The 17,019-nt window shown below is 38.0% G+C and overlaps 1 protein-coding gene and 1 long non-coding RNA gene across 2 annotated transcripts; one reads left to right on the forward strand and one right to left on the reverse strand.

The window, feature by feature from the left end:
* Positions 1–23: 23 nt before the first annotated feature.
* LOC125588751 lies at positions 24–959 on the forward strand. Its single transcript, XR_007324886.1, has 2 exons — positions 24–201; positions 532–959. It is a non-coding gene; the product is annotated as an uncharacterized LOC125588751 (long non-coding RNA).
* A 6,871-nt stretch (positions 960–7,830) lies between these two features.
* Positions 7,831–11,529, reverse strand: LOC106453675. Its single transcript, XM_013895897.2, has 5 exons — positions 11,498–11,529; positions 9,765–11,409; positions 9,047–9,672; positions 8,871–8,967; positions 7,831–8,325 (listed from the first exon to the last, which is right to left on the reverse strand). Exons 1-5 carry the CDS (start codon positions 11,527–11,529, stop codon positions 7,831–7,833), a joined length of 2,895 nt encoding a protein of 964 aa, XP_013751351.2.
* Between the last annotated feature and the right edge of the window lie 5,490 nt (positions 11,530–17,019).

Genomic DNA, 17,019 nt, shown 5'->3' on the forward strand with positions numbered 1-17,019 from the left:
TAAACATAATTTGAATTTTTGTCTTGCAGGTCGTGCTGCAGTGATAGGGTTCTTCGTGGCTTACACTTTTGTTCCTGTCATGAATCCGGATTTTTTTCGTATTGAAATCTAGAGGTCTGTTTGAAATTTGAAGGTTGAAACATGGGTTTAAAGATGTTGTCCAAGAGATTGAATCTGAAGTTAGCTGCAAGCTGGAGCAAGGTAAACATGGGATGCCGTTAGATAAGAGATTCATCACGAGTTTATACCTTCTGTGTGTTTCAGTTTTCACTAGAAGGATAGGGTAAGCAGCAATGAGAGTTTTTCTTCTCTGTAGAAGAAGCTTAACTTATTTATAAATAAGAATAAAGAAATGAAAAGAGATGAATTGGTTTGCGTTTTGCCTCTAACAGAGACGATACACCAGGTTGCAGCATGTGATTTTTGAGTTAGAAGCTTCAGAATTGGTTGGATCAATTAATAGACCACGTGCCTGGACAGCCTTTCAAGCGTATGGTTTTGAGTTAACTGAAGTGCTGAGTAATCTTACAGATTGGAAGGTGAATATGGTGTCAAGAGAGGCTAAATGGGGTGTTTTCTTGATTGCTCGAAGCGTGACAAAGGAGATGAGACTTCCGTCCTATGTGGCCCAGGGTAGTCCTTATTGGTTACAGGGTTTGCTTGCAGAGGAAGGTACGAGGAACAGATGATGGTGGAGTTGAAAGTCTATGGTGAAGCTATGTGTTTTTGGAGAGAAGCCGGAGTTTTAGGCTCTTGGCGTTTCTATTTCGCTTTTTAGCGTAGTTTTCAATTTTTGTTGAGGTTCGTTCCTTTTGAATCTTAATGGTGTTTCCGACACTTTCTGTTTTCTCAGTTAAAAAAAAATTGGTTTGCGTTTCATGGGCGGATTTGTAAGATTTAAATATAAATTTTTGGCCTTTTGGATGGTAGTTTGCTTAAGAATTTGTCATTTAGTTTGATTTTCGTCTAACCTTTCATTTGTTATGGCTTTCCATAAATTGGTTTGGTGGACAAAAGTTTTCAGTTGTTTTGGTCATTTTGACTTGCCTTATTCTTTATCATAAATAGTAACACATAAATTATCAGTTAAACTAAAATCATGTTAATTTTTATAGTAACAATCTAGCTAGAAAAATTTTCATGTCTGACCATTAATTTCTTACTTATACCATCATCTCTATAGTCTTATATTATAGAACCCTCAACAAACTATAAGTTCTAGCATTTTCAAATTTATTAGGCAGAAAACAATAAAGTAATAGTGTAAAATTTGTATACTATTATAATACATAATTCTAACATATATATATTCAAATAAAAAATTAATTAAGTATTTGACCTAAAAATGGTGTCCAACGTCTGTGATGAAGGGATGATCATCTCATACAAAACAAGCTTATGGGGGCACAGAAAATGGCTTCTCATAGGAGTTTGTATTATTTTCAATTTTGAGCTTCGCGTAGATGCAGATTTAATTTATGCTCGCATAATCTTTGATTCACAATTGTTATAAAAGTTTGTGGTGTGTGATTATTATGATTTAAACTTATGGAATAAGAGAGAAGAGTCTCATCATACCTTACTATTGGCTCACATGTGTTTATCTGGATAGGTTTGCAGGTAGTTCGTAGGGATTTCAAAATATGTTTACATGTTACTCTCTTTTGGCAATATCTATATGGGTCACTTAGACCAAACATTTTCTCTTTTTATTTGAAGGAACTTGAGAAAAGTCAGCGAAGCCTAAGCTTCTGAAGCTAATTGATGAAGTGTCGCAAAACACTAGGAGGAGAGGAACTGACATAAGTGTTTTTCAAAAAAAAGAGAGGGGAGAGAGCTAGAGAGAGTTCACCTCATGACGTGTCTTAGAAATGCGGCGAGGTCCACAAAAGGACTTCGGAATAGAAAAAATTGTCAACAGTTAGTAACTTTCTTGGTAGGTTTTTACCATAGCCCTTTCAGTACATCAATTTTTTTTAAAAAAATTATTACAATTTAAAACTTTTTACATTATAAGAGGGGTTTATGGAACACCAACCTTCTGTGTTAATGGGTTCGAATTTGTGGAAACAGCAGCTTTTAGGAGGTTTTACATTATAAAACTTCTTTTTAGATGATGGATAATTTAGTATGTATATATTTTCCTAATATTGAAAACATATATTATACCTACTAAAAGGAGTTAATGCAAAATTCTGAGAAAATATGTTGGTAATTTGTAAGTATTATTTTATGATATTTTGGAGTATTCATTTTCTATTTTTCAAGGACCAACTATATTTGTTTGTGGATATTTATCATGTTTGTTCAGTACTTCACCACCGTTAATTATCGGGTTTTAATTTGAGAAGATATATGATCACTACAAAAATAAAATCAACTACTCTATTTAATCAAGTAAATGATTTTCTTGGGAATTTTGTTTTCTTGGATTAGACATCCATTTCTTAATTACACATGACACATCCGTGTAAAATTTAAAATTTATAATAAAATTTACATTTTTTTTACATTTGAACTATATATATTAACAATACATCAATGCTTCATAAATTGTCTTCGTAGCTAACAATACATCAAGTAGTTATGGTTTTCTATTTCTTATTAGTTTAGCCTAGATTTTGGTGGTAAAAAAATGAAAACAATTACAGAATTCATTTTTTCAAATTTTTGTTGATGTGAGTTTGAAGAAACATAAAAAAACATAAACATATTTTTTACTCAAATATAATAATCATAAATTATAACCTAAAATGTTCTTTATAAATATTAAACAGAAACAATTAATATCCTATTTTATGCTACTTACTTATTTAAAAAAAAAAATTGGATTTTCTTCTGATTGTTTAAATTATAAAATTTAAGAAGAATTATATTAAAAATCTATTAAATTCAAAAAAAATAAATATTTTGAATACAGTGAAATAAATATATTTGTTTTCATATAGTAACAAATATATAATTTCTAAAATAAAAAGAAATAGTCAAATATGTAGAAAAATTAGTGAAAATTAAAAATAAAACAAAAATTTCATGAAAAGTTTAAATATATTTTTTCATTAGCTTACCCGCCCGACCCTAGTACTCTATACAATGGAGTTGGATAAGTGAATAGACTGTAAAATCTTTTAAAGCCCAGTGAAGGCCTGGTCCAGTCCACTCAAATGGTTTCTTTTTTTTACCTTGATAAATAAGTGAAAATACGACCGTTACAAAAAAACTTGTTACCGTTGTGAATAATTTAATATTTTTTCTTTTACAGCATTAAAAGTTACATTGTCCAATGTTGCGTCCTCATTTAAAATCGGTGCCATATACAATTAAGACTGGTTTAGCACACCAACCCACTGAAAAATACAGAGGTTTAACCTTTTTCTCTCTACCTTTACTCTTCATCTTTTGTAACAGCAAGATGAGTTCAATTATCACCCTGCTGACTCTCTGGTGCGAACTGCGTCACTGCTTCTTCTCGCTCGAAACTAGTCTCGTGTGGAATACTGGGTGAGTAAAAGACAATTCTTGATTCTGAACCCATCTCCTTCTCAAGAAAATGATCCTTAGGTGTCCCATTATTGTTTTTAGAAGTAGCTTTGATTTTGTCTGATGAAAGCTCTTTTTTAATAAACACAGACAATGTTTTTTTTTTTTTTGAAGAAAGGCTTTCAAATTTAAACAAAACATAAAAGTTTACAAATATAAGACTTAACAATCTTATAGTGAGGAAAAGCTTGCATGAAGCACACTTCAAGATAGGGAAGAGTACATACCTAAGAAAACACTTAGGACGAAACTAGCATAACCAATAACGAAATGTATAAGAAATAGCTAATGAGACGAACCACGACCTCGCCGGCCATGTTTACCTCTCCCTTGCATAGTCTTCCATTCAATATCTTGGTATTTGATAGGAGGTTTTGTCTCCCTCCCACCCCTTGTCAAGCTGAAGGAGCTCTTTGGATCCGTTTCAACTTCATCCATAACTCTTAGCACAGTGAAGCGAGATGGACTCTCAAATGCTCCAGCCTGAGGAGTTGTGGTGAGTGGATCAACAACTGGAGTTTTTAGGACCACATTGTTGGTAATGTTTGATAGAGAAGTCTCCATAATGGTTGTTTGAGTTGGAGCAGATTGAGAATCTACCACTACAAAAAAATCTTTCATTCTTAGCAGGAGAAAACCGCTATCATATGCATGAGATAGCGTATTATGAACCGCTATGTCTGCCCCAGCTATAATAGGTCCTCCCCTATAATAACAGTTTTTAAATGCTATTATAGTGACGTTATATGATAGCAGTTTTACTTGATGCTATTATATTGCGACATTATAATAGCAGTGTTTCCGCCTGCTACATTTCTTATTTCAATAGCATAACCCGAAGGCTATAATTGTTTCTCATATTGCACTATACTACAGCGTTCAATAGCATTACTCGAAGGCTGTAATTGTTTCTCATATTGCATTATACTACAGCGGTTTTACAGATGCTATTAGTTAATTGTCAGTTTCTCATAGCTCTTAAGATTTGTTATTAGACCACAACCTGCTCTATTTATATTGAACAACCCATATTCATACATTGAAACACACAAACAGAAACATTCATTGAAAAGAGGTACCATACTACAAGTCTCAATCCGACACATTACTAGTACAACAAATTCATAAGTGCATCACTTAGTCTTATCCAAGCAGAAAGAGAAGTACATTAGACCTGATAGTTAACAGAAGATCACTTTCTCCTTTGGCCATGCAATACAGGTGCCAAGTGCATCTCCCATACTCTCAATCTCATCAGATGGCCGCCAAACCTCTGCCTTATTCACCTTCACCACATCAATCCAGACCTTAACTCCATTAGGTCCCAAGGGAACAAAGTGAACTGTTATGTCCGGGTTGTCTGAAGCCCAACGTCCTTCTGCAACCACTTGCCTCTTTCCTATAATGGACATTAGCTTGCATTTCTGATTCTCTTTGGGAGCTTCATTTTGAATCTGGCGCTACAATGTTCGCAAGACAAACCAATATATATATATATATATATCTCAGTGATATAACAAGAACAAACAGCTACTTAATACCATTTAAAAATTTACCTGTGATCTTCGAAGGGGAGAAGGTGTTTGAGCTTTATTAAGGTTGGATTTTGGAGAATGATTGCTTGATTTAGAACCTGGTGATGCAGAACACGTAGCAGATTTTGCAGGTTGTGCTTTAGGAGAAGAATCTTCATTCCGAAGAGGAGATCTACGGCTTGGTGACTCTGTGTTGTTTTCGAACACACACTTATTGGCAGGCCATGCTACAAACTGCTTAACAGAGTCCCTAAGGTAAGTCATCTCAGGGCTACGTCTCCACAGAAATATATCAGGAACATGAACCACATCCACAAAAACTTTGACTGCATTTGGTCCTAGAGGCAGACTATCCACCAAAGCTTTCGGTTCTTGACACTGCCAACGGCCTTCAGCAACAATTTCTTCATCAGTAGACCACGGCGATAAAAGTTTGCATTTGTTCAAAGAAGTGGAATTCGGACTCTACCATAGAAAGACAATATAAACATGTTAATCAAAACAGCCACATAAACTGAAATAATACAATAGACAATAATAAATCTTACCCTGAGAGGAATGTCTGCAGTAAATATCCCCTCGTTTGACATAACACATTTACTGGCAGGCCATGCAATCATCTCCCCAACCGCATGCTCAACAATAAACATACCAGTAGCAGGTCTCCAAAGAAATGCATCTGATTTGATTGCAGTCTCCACCAATACTTTCACAGCAAGAGGACCTAAGGGGATGTCATTGACAAAGTCCTCCGATTCAGATGAAATAATACGTCCTTCAGCAACGTTTTCATCCGAACCAGACCAATCAACCAATACACACTTAGGTTGTGCCCTTTGGTTAACACTCTACATGAAAAATATTATTTCAAACCATCTGAAGCTACAAAGCAAAAAACTAGCGTCAAAAAATGAACATAGATTACATACTCTTCCTCTTGCAGTAGATGAGTTTTCCTCTATTTCAGCTTCCTGTATCCAAAAAACAAAATTTCAGATTCATTACACTCAGTCTCCGAATATTATAGATATGTTTGATTATAGCTCACCTGTTTCTTAAGTCTAGCAAGCTCAGATTGCAACTCACAGACTTTGTTCTCCAAATGATATTGCTTCTCTGCCATTTCTGCCATAAATTGTTTCTTCACTTGAAAACAAGCTAACTTCGTCTTTCCAATGTTTCTACCCATTGCCCTCAAATGACCAGGATGATCAGGTCCTAACAGAGCTGTAAGCGGATCCACGGTTGGATTTGTTGAATTGCTATGACTAGCAGTATCAACCAGATCAGCTGCCTTTTTCTGGCAGGATAAGAACATGTTAATATGCTGCTAAAGAAGAAAAACAATTTGAAGCAAAAAATTGAACATCTTACAAACTTCTCAGCTGCTACGGTATTGACTGGTGTACCATCCTTTTTTGTGCGCGACTTGACCCACACCTTTAGCCTATTAACTGTAGAAGGATCCCCACACTCTTTTTTCTGATGCAAACAACAAAAACTATTAATATGGAAAAAGTTTAGTGATCAAGTATTAAGGGAAAGAATAGCACCATATCTTCAGCCAGCCTAACCATTCCTCTACGGCTACAAGTGTGGGGTATTTGTTTGCTCCTCCTCTCCTTGTATGAATCACTGACAACCTAGCATACATATATATAGTGATTATTATGCTTTCAATGCAGAAACTGAAATACATTTCGTATCTTTACCTTAAAGGCTGAGCTAGTTTTGCACTTCACAAATTTACGCCATTCTACAGGATTAACATTCTTTGGTCTCAGATTCATCCTTTCTTGGTTAGTAGCTTTACTCTTTATCTGCGTGACTAGTCTCGATTTTGAGGCTCTCCATAAGCATCCCATCTGCCTCAACACAACACTTTTTTGGTAATCTTCATCAAGCTCGAATCTTGCCTACAGTCACATACATAGAAACCAATATTAGATAATTGAATCAACTCAGTAATTGTGATGTACATAATATTACCTGAATAGATTTCCATAGAACTGTTTTTACTTCTTCACTGACTTTTCTCCAATCTTCAACTGTGACAGGTACGTGTTCACGCACTAAAGGACCTAAGTATGAAGACAATTTCACTGATCCAGGACCAACAGGTTCTCCCATATCATTAAAATCAACTCTTTCTCGAGCATTTGGATCTTTTGCGATGTGCTTCATCTTTGTTGGTCCTCTATGCTTCTGCTGCTTAAGTTGAGATGGATTATTCTCTTCATTCAGTTCCAACTCACCTTCTACTTCTTCTTGCTCGTCTACCTTTTCAGGCTCTTCCTGATCAGACCTTGCAGTTTCATCTCCTTTTTCAGTTTCTTCTCCCTTTTGAGGCTCTTCCTCCACGTTTGCCTCTTCAGAATTTGCACAATCTGCAGGTTGTTCGGACTCTGGTGTAGGTGCATTCTCTTCAGGGTGTGGTTGGGCATACGTTGTACCAATAAATTCCACTTCGTCATCTTGCTTCTTACTTGGCTTCCTTGTTGCTTTCTTCGTTACTTTTTTCGTGACATTCTTTGTGACCTTGTTCATATCTTTAGTCGTATCTCTCTTAGGGCGGCCCATATTAATTCACCTGAAACAAATAACACTTTCATTAGTACACAGACTGAACAAAAAACATAGAAAGCCAAACACACAGCAGAAAACACAGAATGGACACAAAAAAAATTCATCCTAAAGGCAAACACACATCAGAGAACACAGAATGGACAAAAAAAACATAATGGGATGAAGCCAATCACACATATATGCCTTCACAATCAGCTCGGGCATTATGGGCTTCATCTATTTCAACTTCCATATCAACAGTTGATGGCAAAGGTCCAATATCTGCAGTAACTTCTTCTTCTTGGTCGCTGTATCTTCTTGATGGACCCCTTAAAACAACATACCAACTTGAGGTATCATCTTCTCTACAATAAAAGACTTGTTTGGCCTGAGAAGCTAAGATGTATGGATCCCTACTGAATGAAACTTGAGATTGATTCAAGTTAACAAGTGTGTACCCATCTTCTTCCCTGACTCCATTACCTCTTACTGCCCATTGGCACCGAAAAAGAGGGACATAAAACACATTGTAGTCGAGTAAGATTATTTCTGTTACTCTTCCATAGTATGTCACCAGATCCGCAACTTGTGATGTATCTTTCGCACTAGCTCTACACATCGCAGTTGCCTCATAAAATACCCCACTATTCTGGCTTTTCCTATGAACAGAGTGTGTGTGAAACCGCTGTCCATTCACAATGTATCCTGTATAGGACCTTGCACAACTTCGGGGTCCATATGCTAGCCATTTTAGTGTTTCGTCATGTCTTTCTGAAGTAATAGGTATCTGGCATTGAGGTTTGAAGAAAGTTAGGCACTTTCAGAGAAACTTAACACATAGGAAAAATTAGATGCTTGCCTGTTCTTTTAACCAAGATGCAAAATTCATGGTATGTGTACTCCACAAAAACGTTGCATCACGTCTACATCTAGCGTTGGTATCTTGAAGATATTGCAGGTGCATGCTAAGAAAAAGAAAACTATGTATCAGTACTGTTTATGATTTTATAGATGACAAGTGAAAAAAATATCAGTTCACTTACTCAACATAGGGGTCAACCACAGACGTATTCTGAATGACAGCGAGGTGGGCAATTCTCTTCTCTGTTTCAGACAGATTAACGGAAGTGGCTGCCGATATTGGTCGTCCCTCTAGGATTGACTGGCTCTCATAATCAGTATTCCTATCTAATTTTTCCTCTACACTTGTTGTCTTCTTAAGAAACTCACTACAAACCGCATGCACTCTTCTGCTAGGTATGACTCAGCAATACATCCTTCTGGCCTCGCGGTGTTTCTAACATATTCTTTCAGTATTTTCATGTACCTACAGACATTAAAAAAAAACTTTTAGTAATGCACTTTCAGAAACAAGACACTTAGATATGATATTGATTAGAAGTTACCTCTCGAATGGATACATCCACCTGAAATGGACTGGACCACAAAGTCTTGCTTCCCTTCCTAGATGAACTGTCAGATGAACCATTATGTCAAAGAAACTTGGAGGAAAGAATCGCTCAAACATGCAGAGAGTTTCTACAATTTCAGCTTCCATTACTGAAATCTGCTCAACATCAATTACACGCTGACATAGGCGGTTGAAGAATGCACACATGCGTAGTATTGCTAATGTAGGGCCTCTTGGTAATAACCCTCTGATGGCAACCGGGAGTAATTGCTGCATCAGAACATGATAGTCGTGTGATTTGAGTCCTGATACCTTGCAATCTTCTAATGAAACGCCCCTTGATATATTTGAGCAATATCCATCAGGTCCTTTGAAATCAAAAAGACGCTTACAGAAGACTTTCTTTTCAGACTTTGACAACGACCAAGGTGCTGCTGGCAGGTACGTTCTTTTTCCTTTGATGTTGGGGTGAAGATCCTTCCTTATTCCAAGATGTTCCAGATCTTTACGAGTATTGAGTCCATCTTTTGATTTCCCACAGTGCAGTAATGTGGAGACAATGCTATTTCCCACATTTCGCTCTATATGCATGACGTCCAGGTTATGCCTTACGGGCATGTCCTATTAAAATCATAAACACACAAAACAAAGTCAGATAAAGCTTTCTTGATATATATTGAAAAAGCTACAAACTGTTAAAATATAACACATACCTCCCAATATGGCAGTTCAAAGAATATTGATCTTTTCTTCCATCTAGATAACTCCTCAACATTAACTTCATCTTCTTCCTCTGCCTCTGATTCACTGGAAACATCTTCCACAGTTTTTTCTTCATCGACAATGGCGGTCCTTTTCCTCTTCATCCCAGATTTTTTTCCATTCCCAAAATTGTTGACATAGTTTTTCAGATTATTGGATATGTCATGACCCGACAGTATCCTAGACTTTTTTCCATGTTCAGCTTTTCCATCAAACCAAGTCTTCTTTATCCGATACCTATGCGTTGGTGGGAGACCTTTTCTATGGGACATGTAAACATGTTTCCTACAGAACTTCATCCACATACTATCTGTGTCCTTCCCGCATACAGGGCAGCCCATTTTCCCCTTCACTTTGCAACCAACTAGATTTCCATAGGCTGGGAAATCACTAATCATCCACAAAAGCATTGCCTTGAGAGTAAAAACAGATTTACTCACCACATCATATGTCGACTCTCCAAGGCTCCACAACTTGTTTAGATCCTCTATTAGAGGCTCTAAGTAGACATCAATGCTGTTACCAGGCTGCTGTGGACCAGGAATGAGCAAGGTGAGCATGATATTCTCCTTCTTCATACACAGATTTGGAGGCAGGTTGTAGTTTACTAACAACACAGGCCAACAACTGTACTTACTGTTCTGCATGCTGAAAGGATTAAATCCATCAGTAGATAATCCCAGTCGAATATTCCTCTCCTCAGCAGCAAATAAAGGATGTTTGTCATCCATTTGTTTCCATGTCACTGAATCTACAGGATGTCTGAGTTTCCCATCGGTGCTACGGTTACTAGCATGCCACCTTAAGTTTTTCGCCATTTCCTCAGACCTAAACATCCTCTGCAGCCTCGTAATGATTGGAAAGTATCTTAATACTTTTTGCGCGACCCCTTTCTTGACCTCACCAGTCTGCATGTTTATCTTCCACCTTGAAGCCTTGCATTTGGGACAATTATCAAGCTTCTTCAACTTTCTTCTGAATAGACAGCAATCGTTGACACAGACATGAATCTTTTCATAACCGATACCGAAAGTCTTCAAGAATTTCTTCACATCGTACATTGATGAATGAAGCACGTTCTCCTCAGGTAACATCTTCGGCAATGTCTCAAGTAGATCATTGAAGCTCTTATCAGACCAGCCATTCTGAGTCTTCAATCTAAACAATGACACGATGGCAGAGAACTTGCTATGGTTTGCACAGTTTGGATATAATGGTGTTTCCGCATCTACTATCTTTGCCAAGAACTCATCTTCTTTCTTGTCTTCTACCTCTTCCATCTCACAGAAATCAGAACAGCCATACTTAGTCTCAGCAGCTCTGTATAACCCAACAATCTCTTCGTTTAACTGATTTCCTTTCATCCCTACTTCAGCCTCCACTGAGCTCAATTCTCCGTGATGATACCAGTCCTTACGCCGCTTGTAATCCTCATCCATTCCACGTCTCACAAGATGATCAACTACATTAATGCCTGAATGACGATCAACATTGCGACAGTCTTTACAAGGGCAAATGATCAACTGACTATCTCCTCTAACAGCAGAAACAGCTCGGACAAAGTCCCATGCACCCTTTTCATAAGCAGGATCAAGTCTGCAGTTAAGAAAATCATTAAACTCTCCAATCTCAAGAGACACTTTACATATATATATATATATATATATATATGGAAATTTCATACCTGGACAAATTAACCCACGCCTTCTCCAGCATTGTATGATCTAACCTTTCTTAAAACCGTTACACACACAAGAAGAGTCACAGATAACACAAATCCGAAATAAAAATTTATATCAGTCAAACATAAATCAGAAAGTACACGAAACAAACATATATCAGACACAAGCAGACCACACAAATAGTTGACAACCAAAAGCAGACCACACAAATCAAACATATATAGCTCAATCTACTCCAAACTAATATAATAACTAGTTACAACAACAAAAGGAACGAAGGAAATAACCTGTCTTATGGTACGGAGAGAAGTGGTGCTTGATTGCTATTAACTCGACCCCCGGAAAAGAGAAGCTGGAAATCTGTTAAGAACTTGAAACTATTAACAACTTGAAACTGAAACAAAGCTTAAAATCGAGATACAACTAGTATAAAGCTTAAAACATATAAAACATAAAGCAACTAGTTGAAACTGAAACTGAAACTGATGTAATAACAAGAGAATAACCTGTCTTGTGGTAAGGAGAGAACGCGACCCAGAAAAGAGAAGCTGGAAATCTGTTAAGAACAGAAACAAACCGTCAATCAAACAAAGATTTCAACAAACCCTAAATCTGAAACAAAGCTTAAAACGAACCCTAGATCTTAATCAAAGCTACAAACAGACCGCAAAATGAAACAAAGCTTCAAACAAACCAGAAATCGAGATGAGCCGAGGAATTGGAGATTGAGGGAGATCGAGGAATTGGAGATCGAGGGAGATCGAGGGAGATCGAGGAATCGAAACAGAGATGAGACGAGGGAGTTGAGATGAAGGGAAAATCGAGTGGAGATGCTCGAGTTGAGATGCTCGAGTTGAGATGCTAGAAGAGATGGTCGAGAGAGAGAGAGAGTGTTTTGTTTTTTTTTTTGGTCTCCTTTTTGTCGATTTTTTTTAACTCTACTTATACTGAATGCGGTTTGTTAAGAGGGAAAGGAGTAATGACATTGGCGCTCATGTTCTTTTCATCTAAGTATTCGCGGTATAAGTGATTTTCGATTACCGCTCAAAAACTTTTGCCAAATAACTGTGTTTAACTGCTATTAATAAAAACCAAAAACACAAATTTGGGTCTCCATAGCACTTTAGTAAACACTGCTATCATATTGTGCTATCAATGAAAGATTTTTTTGTAGTGTACTAATGGGGGTAAAGTGTTGGACAAGTTTGGCAAAGTAGTATTGTTTTCCTGTTGAGGCTGAGGATCAGTCTGAGCACTTGAAGGGAAGTGTGGGTTCATTTCTGAGTCTGAAACGATGTGAGAAACTGCAAAAGAAGGCGGCTCAAAAGCTGGAGTAGAAGTCGTCAAAGTGTCTATAGCTGTTGGATTCTTATGAGGGGAAGATTTGGTTGAGGGATCTTTCTATCTTAGCTTTAGTATTGTTCAACACAGACAATGTTGATAACTTCAAAAGGAAATTTTCGGAGCAGGAGTTCAAATGCCATCGAAAAGAAGATGCAAATGGGGGCTCCAAGGCCAGAATTGTTCGTTCATGTATCGTTGCGGTATAGTCACTATGCTTTTAGTTTATTTGACTTTTTAGTTTTTCCATTTCTTTTCTTTGTCAAAGACTACTTTTCAGATTGAGGTTGATGATTGTTGAAATAAGGTTGCTGGGGATGGTAATAGGAACAGTGCAAGTGTAGGAGGAAGCGTCAAGGAACAACACAAGGTGAAGATTGTGATCCATCCTATGTTCTGTTTTGACTGGTGAGTCTCCCTCAACATGTTGAGACTTCCCAAGCTTCCTCTTGATCTTTTGATCGGCAATTTTTCCTTCACTTCAGATTGTTTAGTAGCATCACCCTCACTCGTATCCCCCTTCGTAAAAAGAACCTCTCAGTTATGATCCCACAATAAAAAAAAAAAAAAAATTAAAAATTATGAGACGCAATCTCATAGAAGCTTCGGCCATTCCATTTTAAGAAGGCATAGCATAGGGGCTATATTGATAAGACCCCTGATACAGAACGAAAGTAATGATTAACAGTCACACCATTTCAATAGATAGCTCATAGAAATCAAATATTGTTACCGGATGCATTGAAGGATGGCCGTACACCCCACCTGGGGGATACATTGTAACATACTGATGAGTTGGAGTTCCATAAGGAGGCATCACATGCTGCAAAAAAAGTTCACATACAGCAATCAATCAAAGCTACAATGATAAAGAAGAGCTGGACTCAGAGCAAGAACAGTTCCCGAGGCATGCAAATATCAAATCAAACGCTAGAACTCATGTAAAACAAAGTTCAATTAGCCATTTTTCAACTTACAAGAAATCTAAAAAACTGATATACACATCAGGATGAAAGCCGATGAAAGTAGAAACAGAGAGTTTACCTGAACCCCCGCACATGTAAGGGTGAGGTTGGGGACTTGATGCTACAAAACCATGAGGCGGCATAGAAGAATACGCCTGTCAACCAGACCAATCTGGAGTAGCCACGCCAGCACTCACAGCGGAAGAAGGTTCCTGCAAAGACAGAATGTTGCAAATTAAAGTTTTCTTATGATGTGGAAGTAGAGAAGGGCAATGGCAAAACCTGTGAAGAAGGAGGAGGAGGAGGAAGCGTTTTAGGTTCCTTATCTGAACTTGATTTCTGCATCTCATTGGTAGCCATTTTATCACACACTCACACCAATTTTATAAACAGCCAGCGATATTCTTCTATGCCGCCTCACCTTATGTGTTTTGTGGATGATTAGTGGTAATAACAAGAGAATAACTGATGTAATAACAAGAGAATAACCTGTCTTGTGGTAAGGAGAGAACGCGACCCAGAAAAGAGAAGCTGGAAATCTGTTAAGAACAGAAACAAACCGTCAATCAAACAAAGATTTCAACAAACCCTAAATCTGAAACAAAGCTTAAAACGAACCCTAGATCTTAATCAAAGCTACAAACAGACCGCAAAATGAAACAAAGCTTCAAACAAACCAGAAATCGAGATGAGCCGAGGAATTGGAGATTGAGGGAGATCGAGGAATTGGAGATCGAGGGAGATCGAGGAATCGAAACAGAGATGAGACGAGGGAGTTGAGATGAAGGGAAAATCGAGTGGAGATGCTCGAGTTGAGATGCTCGAGTTGAGATGCTAGAAGAGATGGTCGAGAGAGAGAGAGAGAGTGTTTTGTTTTTTTTTTGGTCTCCTTTTTGTCGATTTTTTTTAACTCTACTTATACTGAATGCGGTTTGTTAAGAGGGAAAGGAGTAATGACATTGGCGCTCATGTTCTTTTCATCTAAGTATTCGCGGTATAAGTGATTTTCGATTACCGCTCAAAAACTTTTGCCAAATAACTGTGTTTAACTGCTATTAATAAAAACCAAAAACACAAATTTGGGTCTCCATAGCACTTTAGTAAACACTGCTATCATATTGTGCTATCAATGAAAGATTTTTTTGTAGTGTACTAATGGGGGTAAAGTGTTGGACAAGTTTGGCAAAGTAGTATTGTTTTCCTGTTGAGGCTGAGGATCAGTCTGAGCACTTGAAGGGAAGTGTGGGTTCATTTCTGAGTCTGAAACGATGTGAGAAACTGCAAAAGAAGGCGGCTCAAAAGCTGGAGTAGAAGTCGTCAAAGTGTCTATAGCTGTTGGATTCTTATGAGGGGAAGATTTGGTTGAGGGATCTTTCTATCTTAGCTTTAGTATTGTTCAACACAGACAATGTTGATAACTTCAAAAGGAAATTTTCGGAGCAGGAGTTCAAATGCCATCGAAAAGAAGATGCAAATGGGGGCTCCAAGGCCAGAATTGTTCGTTCATGTATCGTTGCGGTATAGTCACTATGCTTTTAGTTTATTTGACTTTTTAGTTTTTCCATTTCTTTTCTTTGTCAAAGACTACTTTTCAGATTGAGGTTGATGATTGTTGAAATAAGGTTGCTGGGGATGGTAATAGGAACAGTGCAAGTGTAGGAGGAAGCGTCAAGGAACAACACAAGGTGAAGATTGTGATCCATCCTATGTTCTGTTTTGACTGGTGAGTCTCCCTCAATTTTTTTATAATAGCACTAACTCTCTTTCCTTCATCTCAGAGCCTATCGAAAGATGTCGCATCTCTCTTCGAGATATCTCTTCTTCCTCGACACAATTCTTGGCCCAAGAAGATATGGGCTTTGAACAAGGCCTCTCAGGTCTTTTTTTTTCTTGAAAACTCATTTTTTCACTTTTTTTGGATTTTAAAGCTAAATTTAAAATATTTTCCCAATAAATGTATTACCATATAAAATATTTTCAGATTTAAGATTAATTTTTAATTATTTCAATAAATAAAAGTATTAACAATATAAAATATTTTAAGCTTACACATTTTAGATTATATTAAGACTATTATTATTGACTAAACAATGTATTTTCATTTTGGAAAAGGTTCGTTAGAGGTGTGAATGTTTAACATGTTTTTTCGTATTGTGAATGAATTTTAATATGTTGAAAACAAACCAAGCTATTGCACCCGGTCTTTTCCGTTGGCGGTGTGGATGTTTAACATGTTTTCTTCGTATTGTTAAACAAACCTAGCTATTGTGAATGAATTTCAATATGTTGGAAAACAAACCTAGCTATTGCGGATTAATATACGTTTAAATAACTTACCATAAAAACCTCTGATGGCGATAATCACGGGCGATGGCGATGGCGATCCAATCGCGTTGACTTCCGAAGATCCAATCGCGGGAGACGCAACGGCGACTCCGGGCGACATCACGGGCGACTTCACGGGAGACCTAACGGCGAGTGCGGGAGATCCAGTCGCGTCTGAGCTTGGAGATCCTAGCGAGCCGACGGCGGACCTTGGCGTATCATCGAGCGACTTCGGATCTTCGACGAAGGTGTCACTGCAGGAAACAACCAATCTCCTAGGAGCGACGATGCTCTCTCCACCACTTCCAGCAGCGCAGGGTGTCGGAGCTTCAGAGCCTCAACATGAGCGTGGCGGATCATCTCATGCTCAGTTCACTCAATCAAACGATGCCTCTGAGGGACGTGATGATGGGGAGAACCTGGAGGTTCCTCTGACCGGGAACCATGGAGGGAAATCTGAAGTGAGGAATGGAGGAAAACAGGACGATCGGGTCCGATCTGCCCCATGGTCGAGGGAATTTACAGGCAAAGGAGTAGCGGAACCGGTCATTGACATTGTCAATGGTATCGCTACACTGCAAATCCCGGATGCGATCTTTGACGAGGCAGAGCTTCTTTGGAAAAGTTTCGTAGTGGGCTACTTCATTGGAGACGCTCCCCACGTGGGCTCAATTCACGCAACGGTCAATCGTATTTGGACTGGCCCAAAGGCGGGTGCCAAGATTGATGTTCAGTTTATTGCGAAGAATACTGTGTTGTTCCGAATTGAAAATGATCAGATGAGAAACAGGGTGATTCAAAGGAAGTATTGGCATATAGCGGATATTCCGTTGGTGGTTAATGTCTGGTCCCCAGAGTCTGCTCAGCATCCCCCAGACTTGTCAGCCATGCCA

Source organism: Brassica napus, chromosome C6, assembly GCF_020379485.1.
Source record: "Brassica napus cultivar Da-Ae chromosome C6, Da-Ae, whole genome shotgun sequence".
In the NCBI taxonomy this organism is placed as follows: domain Eukaryota; kingdom Viridiplantae; phylum Streptophyta; class Magnoliopsida; order Brassicales; family Brassicaceae; genus Brassica; species Brassica napus.

Bases quoted from the DNA above. Each gene is read 5' to 3' on its own strand.
- LOC106453675 (XM_013895897.2), bottom strand. From the start codon at position 11,529: ATGCTGGAGAAGGCGTGGGTTAATTTGTCCAG. The intron at 9,673-9,764 runs GTATGTGTTATA...TGATTTTAATAG, and splicing joins TTGAACTGCCATATTGGGAG to GACATGCCCGTAAGGCATAA. The intron at 8,968-9,046 runs GTAACTTCTAAT...TAATGTCTGTAG, and splicing joins TGGATGTATCCATTCGAGAG to GTACATGAAAATACTGAAAG.